A 12,290-nucleotide genomic window follows, 5' to 3' on the forward strand; every position below is an offset into this window, starting at 1 on the left:
ATCTGGGACCTGTGATGTTTGACTCTGGTTTGTAGTTAGAATATGAAAATATTTGGAGGAGAAAAAAAAGAGTCTGAAGCAAAGAATTAAAGGGGATGAGACTTCTTTTGCATTCAGTGACAGAGACAAGAGGCTTCTGATATGTAGAAGACAACCGTCACAAAAATTTCTTCTCTAAAAATAACGGGAAAAATTAGGAATGAAAATTGTGCTCTAAGATTAGTATAAAAACATCAATGACTAATCAAGCATACTCGAGTAAAAATGTCACGATTAGTATATGTATGTGGGAAGCACAAATATGGTGATTACGAGACCGCATCCCTTGCAGAGATGAGCCTTTCTGACACAGTCACAGACACAGAAGCAGTATCACTGACACCGTCAATCTCCGGGTTCATTGGGTGAGCTGGAAACTCAGACACTGACTCTGCCATGGTGTGAATGTGATGTGTTTCCCGTGTGGTCATGTGCTGGGGTCAGGCTGCCCGCGGGCGGACCTTGGGGTCATGACTGGATCCTGGGGGCTCTGACATCCATTCATTCAGGGGGGTGCACTCAATGCCCTACCCTTTCTCCTCTCACTGTGTCCTGAGGTAGTGAGTGGCTCTGCTCTGCCCCATGGTTCCCATGATGCTCTGCCTCGCCTCAGGTAGAGCAATGGAGCAACTGGCCTTGGCTGGAACCTCTCAGATTGCAAAGAAATAACACTTTTCTCTTTCTAAACTGTTTCAAGTTCCCACCCTCAGGGAATTCATGGTCTGGGCTGGGGTCGGGGCAGTGGAAAGCAAGCTCACTGAGTGTTGTAAGTCATGATGGAGCTGAGCTAGGGGTTAATGGATGGGCAGGAAACGCAGTGTGGCATCTGTGAAAGCCTTCTTCCAGGAAGCACAGCTCAGTGGAAAACAGAACTGACTAAGAAGAGATGCTTTAAGCAGAAGGGTGCTTTAGGGAGTAGAAGGACCGGAAGGGAGTACATGGGTCAGAAAGGGAGAAGACCAAGCTGTGGAACTTAGGGAACATTTAAAATCCTGTTCAGGAAGCTTGAGCTGTTCCTATTAGTCACCAATCAAGAAAAGGAAGTGTTTCTCCAGTCTTAGGGAACAGTGTCATGAATACCCAAATCTAAGCAGACATCCCCTCCCTAACAGTGTGGCAGTCACTTGTCCCTGAGGAGCACACAGTTCTATTGTTTACTCCCCTGCCCTCCCCATATCCCTTCTCCTCACAGACACACACGAGTTGCTAGGTACACAGAAACGGACTCAGACCACAGAGCTAGGTGGGGACAGTGAGATCACAATGGCAGGTTCCCCTAAGATGAGTACATGCGCAGTAAGAGTCAGAGCAGCCATCACAGAGGAACTGTGCTGTTCTTCCAGCAGGGCACGCACAGACACAGGGAATCTGTGATAAGAGTTAAGGGGGCAATCGGATAGTCACACAGGGAAAAACCCACACAAAAAGCGAGCATAATTAGTGATTTAAAAAGTGTGATAAAAGCCACAATGACACCCTGGCTTGAGATTAGCAAAGGCACCACAAATGCAGTGGCACCCGGCGGTGTAAATTCAGGAGCCAGGGACTCTGATGTGGGCTATGCCTGAATGGATGGGAGCATCTTTCAAGAAATCAATTGGCCATAAGAACCAAGGTCCCAGAAAACATTATAGAAAACATTATAATTTCATTTCTCAGCATCTAAGGAAATTATAAAAATTGCAAACTAAAGGTTTTGTATGGAGATGCTCACCGAAATGCAATGTATAATAAAACAAACAGGAAACCTAAAAGCCCACTAAAAAGAAAACAGTTGCGCAAATTAGCCCTTGCATTTCATAAGCAATGCTATTAAAGAGTTACTCGTGGAGGGCAATGTCACTCATAAAACATTAAGTGAAAAGAAAGATTCCAAATTACAGTGACTGTATACCGCTTAAGGGGAAAAGTTGCTGACATAGACAGGAAATTGAAGGCAGTAATGCTTAGCTAATGTCACATTGCAATCGGAAGCAGAAATAGAGGGGAAAATGTTTGCTTTTCTGGTCTTAATGTATTAGAAACAATGATACTCTCATAATGAGAAAACACAGACTGTATTGTAAACATTAAAGGTGTATCCCAGCACCCCTTGAATCCCCTGAAGGACAGGTACTTCCTCTCTGGAAGGTTCCCTCTGAACTGACCACTCATGACCTGACTTGTTCCATCCTGTTACCAGTCTTCACTTCCCTTCTGTCTCTGTCTGACCCATTTCCATGCAATGCAATGAACGGTTGAACATGTCTGCCATGGGTGGGGTCACCTGGTGTGCGCCTGAATGGGATACAGAGATGTATGGTCATGAAAGTCATTCACAGAGCCAGACAGACAACCAGTGTTCTAGAATCGAAGAGCAATGAAAAGGTTGTGCCCCACAAGGCCAGAGTCAACTTTCAGGTATTTAAGGGCTAAAGCAATTCTGACAGGCTAAGGAGAAAGGGCTCTGCTGATCTGGGTCTTGAGAACGAGCATTTGACAGGAAGAAAAGGGACATTCCTATGGAGAAAATGACTTGGGCAGAGGCTAGCAGTGAGGCAGGTGGCAGGGGATTGCAGCCATGGTCTCAAGCTTCAGAAAGAGTAAGGCTAGACCAGCAAAGGCCTCCCATGTCAGGCGATGGAGACAAGGCTTATTCTGTTGGGAAGGAATGCTTCCTCAAAGCTTCAAGGAGTACAGGACAGGCTCCCTGAAGAGGGAGCATGTCATTCCATCACTCAACAGAAGTGTGTGGCTCTAAGTTGGGCTCACAGAAGACAGTCAAAGGATTCTACAGCCCATTCTAGGCTTTCACTGACCTTTGTCCTGCACCAGCACCTCCAGCTCTTCCCGAACACCATCGTACCAGCTTGTGATGTCCACGTGGAGGGAATAGTCACAGCAGGACTTGGTGTCTGCTGCTTCGTGCCACTTCTCAAAGGAAGTCAACAGGCTGGACCCAGGCTCAGGAACAACATGGTCAACTGGGGCAGAGAGACATGTGTCAGGATGCTTAGATCCCAAGCTCTTCCAACAGTGGCCATCACCCCCACTCCCAACTCATCAAGATTATCATCATTGCCACAATCATCCATCAACACTACCACCATCATTCCCATCAATATCACCATATGACCACCCTCCTATCATCATCATCATCACCCCCCACTACTGCCACCATCACCATAACCAATGCCATAATCATAACCCACAACCATCAACATATTCCCACCATCACCTCTCTAGTGGTTTAAATGGTAAACCACTACATCCATAAATCTCAGGCATTTGATTACATGTTCCCCACTTGGTGACTGTTTAGGGAAGTTGAAGAGGTGTGGCCTGTTGGGGAATAAATGTAACTAGGAGTAGGATTTGAGGTTTCAAGAAACCCCTGCCTTTCCCAGTGTGCTCTCTGCCTGCTGCTCCTAATCAAGAAACAAGCTCTCACACTGACTCTAGACTGATAGCAAAGGAACCTGCACAGAACCAAACTAGGCCCTCTGAATGTGGGTGATAGTTGTGTGACTTGGGCAGTGTGTGGGGACACTGGTAGTGAGACCAGGATTTATCCCTAGTGCTTGAAGTGGATTTTTGGAGCCCATTGTTTTTGAAGAAATATCTTGCTCAACCTAGATGGGGAGGGGAGGTCTTGGTCTTGTCTCAAGTGTCGTGACAGATTTTGTTGACTCTCCATGCGAGGCCTCACCCTCTCTGAGGAATGGATGGGAATGGGGTGGGGAGAATGTGGGGGGAGTGGGAGGAGAGGAGGGAGTGGGAACTGGGATAGGTATGTAAAATGAGAAAAAATCATATTTTAAAAATTAATTAATTGAAAAAAAAAGACCTGAGCTCTCAGGATGAAGAGGAAAAATAGCACCAAGAAATTTGATGTTGGATCCAAGGCGGATACTGAAAGAGATAAGGAAGTTAGGGAGAAGCCTGATCTGAACTGGAATAAAGGAAGGGATGCCCTCAGTGTAAGACCTTTCTACTAAGCTTTCAACTTCGGGAAAGGACTAATGGGTTTAAAAAGCAAAAAACAATTTTAAACTGTTGCAAATGTCATCTAAGGGGGCCAAGGTTTACCCCAAGTTGGCAGCTGAACTTAGCAGTGCTGTCCATGTGACTTTGGCTTGAGTTATGAAGTATACAGAAGTAAAGGGGTCCTGAACCCTTCCTCTGAGGTTCAGGAGAGCCACTGAGGTCAGGTGTGGCATGTGTGGTGCCTACATGGCAGTTCTGAGGGGCCATCTTGTGAAGCTATGAAACTACAGCCTGGATTGAATTAGAGACCTCAAGATGTTGGCCATGCCTGAGCCACAGAATATCTGCCAAGGAATCAGCCCAATCAAGAGAAGCATATTGCAGGCAGAAAAGCTATCTAAGCCCTTTGACATCAGACATGGAACAACAGGAATCGGAGCTTGCCCTGCTGGGTTTCAGGCTTGCATTGATTCAATATTTCCTTGCTTGGGTCCATGAACTATTCATTAGAAAAAAGAAAGACTTGAGTTGTCTTATCAGGCAAGCCATACCCTCCTGGTTCTGGTGGTTCAGACATGTGACTCTATTGGTAGTTGTCTTATGTGGCCTCTTGTATGCTCTGCAGGGATAAGTAAGGCTGGGGAGCTCAAAAATGAGCTGCTTGGAATTGAAGGGCTTAACAAATGAATATTGTCTTTTTAAAGAAAACGTCATCACAACAGGATCCAAATTAAAGCAGGTCAAATGGTAGTCTCAGGTCCAGGGGGCCTGCAATAAACTGGGAGGCTTCCTGGCCACTCTACTGCTTCCCTGGCTCACTGAGGCAGACTGTACTTCAGGGAGGTTAGGCCTGGCCCTGTGACTGATTTCAGCCAATGTGGGTGGGAGCCAGAGCAAGAAAAGGGATGCTGCTGCAAGAGGAAGTTGGGGATCTCCCAGGCCCATCCGGCTTACTGGCATGGGTCTTGAGTAGAATGCAATAAGTCTGCCTGCATTCCAGAAGGGGAGTGCCTCAGTGCCCTGATCCAGCCACAGCCTGGAGTGGCCACCACAGCACTTCCCTCCTGGCCACACATATAAATGCAGAAGAGTAAACAGTGTTTGAGATTCACTAAAGATGTGATTTGAGTGGGTCTGTCAAGTACTCATGCATCTGAAGCTGGGTCCCCGGGGTTCCAACGCTGAAACTTTCAAGAGGTAGGACCTAATGGAAGATGACTGGAACACTATGTTTGTGCCCATAGAAAGCACTGATATTGGGTTCACTCCGTGAGTTGATGTCTTTACTAGACAGTGAGTTCTACCTTGTGATCTCCTCCAGTCTTACATGGTGTTTATACCATGATGCCATTTACCAGGAGTGTGTGATTCAGGAGTCTCTCAATCCTGAGTCACAGGACCACTGAGTTGAGGTACTTGGTGATAACAATGTATAACAAAAGAATCCAGAGCTTGTTTATTATGTAGCATTAGAATAGCATTATTGTAACAACACTGATACAGCTACAACTAATATAACCACTTTCTAGCTGTGTAACCACAGGCAAATCACTTTGCTCTGTGAGTCTCTTCCACCTTCTGTTGTAACTTCAGCCAAATTCACACTTCAGAAAGTTGTTCAGTTGTTCAGAACGTTGTTTGTGTTTAGCTTGATCTCCCTATGATCCAAAGCATTCTTTAAATGACACTCCCTCTGTCCAGCATACCCCCAGATCAAAATCTGCTACACTTCTAGGATCATAAAGGCCACTGTCACCCATTGGGAGGACTTTTACCTCTTTCTTCTCTCTCTCTCTCTCAGAAAGATACCAAGCATACATTTGAACCAGTGTGGTCCAGCAAAGCTGAGAAAAAGACTTAACACTTTTTAATTTGCTTCATTTCTAAGACTCTAAATGCAGACTTTCATCTCATCCTGAGCATTGAAATCCATAATTCACTAGTCATTTTTAGGGAAGCAACCAGAGGGAAGAGTTTAGCAACCTGGTACTCCACTTGGCTTGGGCACACCCCTGTTTAAATAATAATGTACTTGGCAACCTGAGACCCTCACCTGCACATATTAAGCACACACACCACATTCTGAACAATGCACCTAGCAACCTGTTAGCCCCTCAGAACTCCAGATGTATCGAGCTTCATGCACACCCCTCTCTGAACAATGGAATAGGTTTTTTCCTTTCCCTAACAACCATCAATCTTAGGTTCTATTGAATCATGCTCTCTTCATGCCCAGGTAGGACACCAGAAAAACCTAGCCAACTTGAACTGGTTTGGGGTGCTTTTATAGTAAGGCAAACTGTGTTCTCAAAGGGAACTTTTGGGGAGAATCTCCTATTTACCACCTTATGTCTCTGCATACTTGAGAGTGTATATGATTAGACTCAGATGCATTATGGGAAGGGATATTACAATAGAAAAATAATTATGTGACCTAATCTATCAATCAAAACAGAACCACCCTCACTATGGCTCTTAGTAACAAAACTCCTCAGATCCCCATAAAAATAATGGGGTTCCTGCATGTCTTCTTCATGTCTCCTGCAGTGTATTCTGACCTGTTCTGGCTATGAGTTGAATCACATGTCTTTGCTACATTTGCAAACCTATGGGAACTTTTGTTTCAATTCCTTGCATAGGAGGCTAAGAACCTGCAAACACCCAACCTGACTATGCCACATTGGTAACAATTTCACCTTGATACAGAGTAAAGCAACTTTTAAAAGTTTAATGCCCATATATCTGAACTCTTTTGTGCTGTACAAGAGACACACACAGCAATGACCTATATTGATTGTGACAGGGGTGTGGTGAGGAGTTTACAGAGAACTCTGATTACAGGGCTTGGTGGATCAAACACCAGTGTGTACGAACGGTGCGGGGAAAGCTCACTGCCCACGTCTCTAAGGCCAGGGACAGTGCCACTCACTGATCATTGTGGTTCCACCCGCCAGTGCTGCTTTGGTGCCCTGGAAGAAGTCATCGGCTGAGGTCATGCCCTGGCAGGGCTTCTGCAGGTAAGTGTTGACATCGATGCCCCCAGGAATGACCATTCGTCCATTGGCCTCGATGGTTTTCACCCCACCAGGAACAATCAGGTTCTCTCCTATTTGTCTAGAAGCAAATAACAGAGAAATCTTTGGTTTTTAAAAAGAAAACCAAGCATGGCGGCCAACTGTACAGTGTCAACTCCTCTGAGTCCATGTTTCCCACCCAGGCTGACACAGGGCACTGGTCTGAGAAGGAGAACTCAGATACCGCACCCCCAGGGCTTAGAGTCTGCTGTAGCATTTGACAGCAGCCTAGGCTAAATCCAGAAGCACCACAGGGCTGGTCGCTTGGCTAAGCTATCTAGAAGACTCCAGGACGTGAGATGACAAAGCTGAGAAGAAACCAGCCTCTCTACAAAGTGGTCAGGCCTAGGGTACTTTGTCTTTTTGACAGCCCCCTAAAGAATACAGAAAGAGCCACTGAGTGAGGCAATGATAGGTCCTATCAGTCCCACAAGACTTCACAGACACTGGTAGGTACTGAAATGTGTCCCCCTAACATTCTTATGTTGAAACTTTAACCCCATAAATTCAGAATATGACTGTAGTAGGGACAGGGTCTTCACAGAGGTAAAATAGGTCACGAGGGTGAAGCCTAATCCAAAAGAACTAGAGTTTCTATAATAAGACATCAGGAGGAAGACAGCCAACAGCCCTACACAACTGTGACACCTATGAACTGTATCCGTGATTAGAATGGCAGACCTCAGTGGTAAACAACAGCTCTCTAAGTGGACTTAAGAACTGCCCCAAAGAGGGAGACCGTGTCTGGGACTGAAATCCAAGCCAACCATCCAGAGATAGTGAAGTCCTGGATCTTGGAGGAGAACCTCAAGTCACTACTAAACCAGCATAATCCCTAAAAACAACCCAAACATTTGTCCTCATACCCACAGGCAAGTGTAATTCTCAACCCTCATCTAAGACACGTCTCTTTACAACAGATAGAGACCATGACAGAGCCACAACCAATCAAAATGCAGAGCTGTGGAGCCCAGTCCCAGGTCGCATCTATAAAATACTCCCTCACTCGAGGAGCAGGAAACGCTGCAGAAGAGGGGGTGGAAAAATCATAAAGAGCCAAAGGATGGGAGACTTTCTTCTGAGACTGTGTCTCCTAGTAATGTCAGAGGCTGCACCTGTAAAGTCTCCCTGACGTGACTGTCCAAACATGAGAGGAACAAGGATGACAGCCACTGACATGCCGAAGGGGGACAGAAAAAAGTACGTGAGGACTCAACTCTTCACAAAAAACTACAGACAACTAAGGAACGCTGAGAGTAGGAGACATAGTGTCCCCAGGGAAACGCACATCAACTGGTTATCACATACCAAATGGCCAGCCCTGACAACATACATACAAGTAGCATTGTAAAGACTAAGCAGGTTATGTTTGGGAATATATATGCATATAAGTATACATATCCTCAGGTAATAACAGTTCATGAGAAAAGAGGCGATGAATTTGAAAGCAGTCAAGGAGGGATATATGGGAGGGTTTGAAGGGAGGAAAGGGAGAAATTTAATTATAATCTCAAAAACAAAATAAGACAATTCACCTTTTTACAAAAACATTAGGACAATGAAACACACAGAGGGATAAGCCTGTGATGACACGGGATCAAGATAGTATCAATGGCCAAGAGAAGCCTTTTTAGAGGCACCTGCCCTGCTGTACCCAGACCTGGGAATCTAGCTGAACAAATCAATCTGTGTGTTGCAGTGCTGGGCTGTGGGATGGCATTACATGGACTGGGCACAGCGCCCTCACCTTAGTCAAGAAATCGGAGTACAGTTTGAAACAGGCAGGAAAGCTTCCAGGGCTACTGCAAGGCTTCTGGCAAATGATAACTTTCCGGAGGGACTCTTAGCTTCCCAGAGGGCTGGACCAACATGACCAAGTGTGCTATGCTGTCCAGCAATCTGGTCCCTGCTTGAGATAGGAGCCCAGGAGGGAATCTCACAACAGGTCTGGGAAGGGCAACCACAGCAACTAGCACCCTGGCCCCTGTGGAAATGTCAAGGCAACCAGAGACAGTGTCCACCAGAGCAGGATGAGAGCTCAGCCGCTTCCAAAGTCATCACTGGGATGGCATCACTAAATCCAGGTGGCAGCAAATTTACTTGAAACGCCAAATCCAGATGCCCCAAATGCCCCCTGACTTTTATAAAGTGGACAAAGACATCACTAGTGGAGAGGAGAGTATTGTCATGGTGACCATAACGCCAGTCCCAGTAAGCACTCAACCCAGGTACAATGCAAAAGCCTCAGGCCTCTCGAGTGAGAATGGACAGAGTTAGAATGAGCAGAAACAGGTAAGCAGGCCCACAACAGCTGAGTTCTCCTAAGGAACCCTGGAATCACACATGGCTGCCCCATAGCCACAAGTAATGCAGTGGAGGCCTGCCAAGGGGACATCCAAACCCTAACTGTGACAGCTGTCATGAGACATCTCCCTTCCATAGTTCCCACCTGAGCGCACAGACTCCCCTCCAAACTCTTGGGATCCTGAAGGGGGTTTCGGAGGACATGTAGCTCATTAAGGCTACAAGTGGCCCTATTGAGCACTGGGCCCCTTCTGCAGAGCTAAATTTCCTATTCATACCATATGAATCATCTCATGTAGTACCCAGTATGTGTTCAACATGGAAGGGCAATGATTTAAATATGACTCCCACCGCCCCCCCCCACTACAGAGGCAGCACAACCCAGTGAGGTCATTGTGCCTCACCTGAGAAGCCACAGAACCCCAGCCTGCGTGGCTCAGCACCTTGCCAAGGTACCCAAAAAGCACTCATTGTAGGGCCCATTCTTACCTCCCTATTAGCTCTGTAGTTCCCAGAACTGGAAAGAAGGAAGGCAGTAAACCAGCCCACACCACTGAGCCCCACTCTTTACTGTACTTTGCATAAGTGGTCTCTCCTAATGGACCCCAGCATTTCCAGCCTGTTAGGACCAATTAAGTCCTGACCTTCAGCTGCTCTTCCCTGTCTAGAGCCTTCTAACTGAAGTTACTAGAAGCTGTGCCTAGCCTAGAGGATCAGAGGATGGGATTTTCACCTGTTGGCCATTGACTGCAGTGTATTTAAGCCTCCATGGCGCTATAAAAAAAGGGCTTTTGGTACCAGTGTTTGAAGGTCTGTGTGTTGGTCTGTCTCTGTGTGTGTATTCTCAACCTCCAGCCCCTTGCCCGAAGTTCACGAACTGGGTTCTAGTGCACAGAGCACAGACGGGGGCCACAGTGCGCGGCACCAGCCTCCTCCTCCCATCTTCTTCCAAATCCTAAAGCACACATGGCCCCAGGCTGGTCCTACTGGCAGGGCACCTTCCAACCTAATACTCACCTTTCCCATCTTCCCCAACCCATTTGCTCATGTACCATATGCCTAGGGTGGCCCTATGATGACCTTCCTCTTTCCTCCCTCTCTCCTCATCCAGACCCCAAGGGAAGAGTTGGGTAGGAATCCAGGCCACCCCATATCAAAGGCAGAGAGCAGCAATGCTCCGGCATAGCCTCAGAGACAGATGTGATCATCTGTTGTTGTGGACTGAATAGGTCCCTCAGAGTTCATGAGGAAGCCCAGCCACCACCCACTCCATACTGACACAGCTGCTAAGGATATATTGAGGTTTAAATGAAGCCCCAAGGGTGAATTCCTAGTCTATAAAGATCAGTATCCTTCTACCAAGACAGCTATTTATATGTCACACAGAACAACTGTGAACATAGCAAATAGATAGATAGATAGATAGATAGATAGATAGATAGATAGATAGATAGATAGATAGACAGACGAATAAAGTGGCCATTTAGAGCCAAGGAACTCAAATCAATCACTGGTGGCACCTTGGTTTACGACCACCAGTCTCCAGAACCAGTGGAAATAAACTGTCTTTCAAGTCACCTGTGACGTTTTGATACAGTAGCTTAGAGCAGATCTTATCCTTGGTTGTCATGAATAGGACAGAAACCACAGGGACATCAGGGGAAACTCCAATACCAGGAGGCTTTTCTTGTGTGGAAGGCAATAGCCCCCTCTTTTCTGGTACACTCAGCCCAGTCCCAAAACTGGCAGGTAGAAGACAGAACTAAAGTTTCAGGCAGATGCTATGGGGGGGATATGGGTCCCACCCTTACCCTATACTGCAGGCATGATGCTACTCCCATGATAGCAAGAGCTGCGCATCCACATCAGACAACTGAGTGATGAGCATCTAAGAAGCAGAAAGTAGGGTGTGTGCAGGACCTTCATGCATGCCAGTCCGTGCTGCACCCACAGTTGGCCTCCCGCCCTATATGCCTGGCATGCAGAAACATGGGAGATTGATTCAGGGCAGAACATCAGCCTTCCACAGGGTGTAAGGCCAAGGAGCCTAGAGGGGCTGAGCTCTTAAAAGGTCTGCTCTGGCCAACCCACTTTATGAGTCCATCTTCCAGGTAGACGTCGGCGTAGAAGGACTGGTCATCGTTGATGATGCGTCCGCCTCTGATGAGGAGCCGGTCACTCTGAAAGACAAAGCAACTTGTTAGATTGCTAGTGAGAGAAAGACCTATATTTTTTTTTAACTTTTGGGGTATTTAAGGATTTATTTATTTATATTTTATGTGTATGAGCATTGTTGTGATGGTTTGAAAAAGAATGGCCCCCATAGGTTCATACATCTGAATGCTTGGTCCTTAGTGAGTGGAACTGTTTCAGGAAAAATTAGGAGGTGTGGCCTGGCCAGAGAAGGCGTGTCACTGGGGTGGGCTTTGAGGCTTCAAAAGTGCATTCTAAGCTCTCTCTCTCTCTCTCTCTCTCTCTCTCTCTCTGCCTCCAACTTGCACATCACTATGTAACCCTGAGCTCTGGAGCCAAGCCTACCTGCCTGCCTACCACACTCCCCACTATGGTGGCCATGGAGTACCCTCTGACCATAAGCAAGCTCCCAATTAAATGCTTTCTTCTATAAGTTGCCTTAGTTGTGGGGACTCTTCCCAGCACTAGAACAGTAACTAAGACAAGGCTTTTGCCTGCATTTATATTTTGTGCACCAACTGTATGCAACTTGTTAGATTGCTAGTGAGAGAAAGACCTATATATTTTTTTTAACTTTTGGGGTATCAGACCCCTGGAACTGGAGTTACAGATGGTTGTCAGCTGCCACGTGGATGCTGGGAATCAAATCTTAGTCCTCTGAAAGGAGAGCTAGTGCCCTTAGCCACACCCTGTCCCCTTTAACTTTTGATATAA

The 12,290-nt window shown here is 46.5% G+C and overlaps 1 protein-coding gene across 2 annotated transcripts in view; it reads right to left on the bottom strand.

The window, feature by feature from the left end:
• Crmp1 (collapsin response mediator protein 1) overlaps window positions 1–12,290 on the bottom strand; it is a 54,997-nt gene that overhangs the window by 17,150 nt on the left and 25,557 nt on the right. For both annotated transcript variants that reach the window (XM_075943721.1, XM_075943722.1), the window contains 3 exons: window positions 11,475–11,563; window positions 6,935–7,119; window positions 2,838–3,002 (listed from right to left, as the gene is read on the bottom strand). In XM_075943721.1, coding sequence (XP_075799836.1) covers window positions 2,838–3,002; window positions 6,935–7,119; window positions 11,475–11,563 — 439 coding nt within the window. The remainder of the gene's footprint in view (window positions 1–2,837; window positions 3,003–6,934; window positions 7,120–11,474; window positions 11,564–12,290) is intronic.

Source organism: Microtus pennsylvanicus, chromosome 12 (genome assembly GCF_037038515.1).
Source record: "Microtus pennsylvanicus isolate mMicPen1 chromosome 12, mMicPen1.hap1, whole genome shotgun sequence".
NCBI lineage: Eukaryota > Metazoa > Chordata > Mammalia > Rodentia > Cricetidae > Microtus > Microtus pennsylvanicus.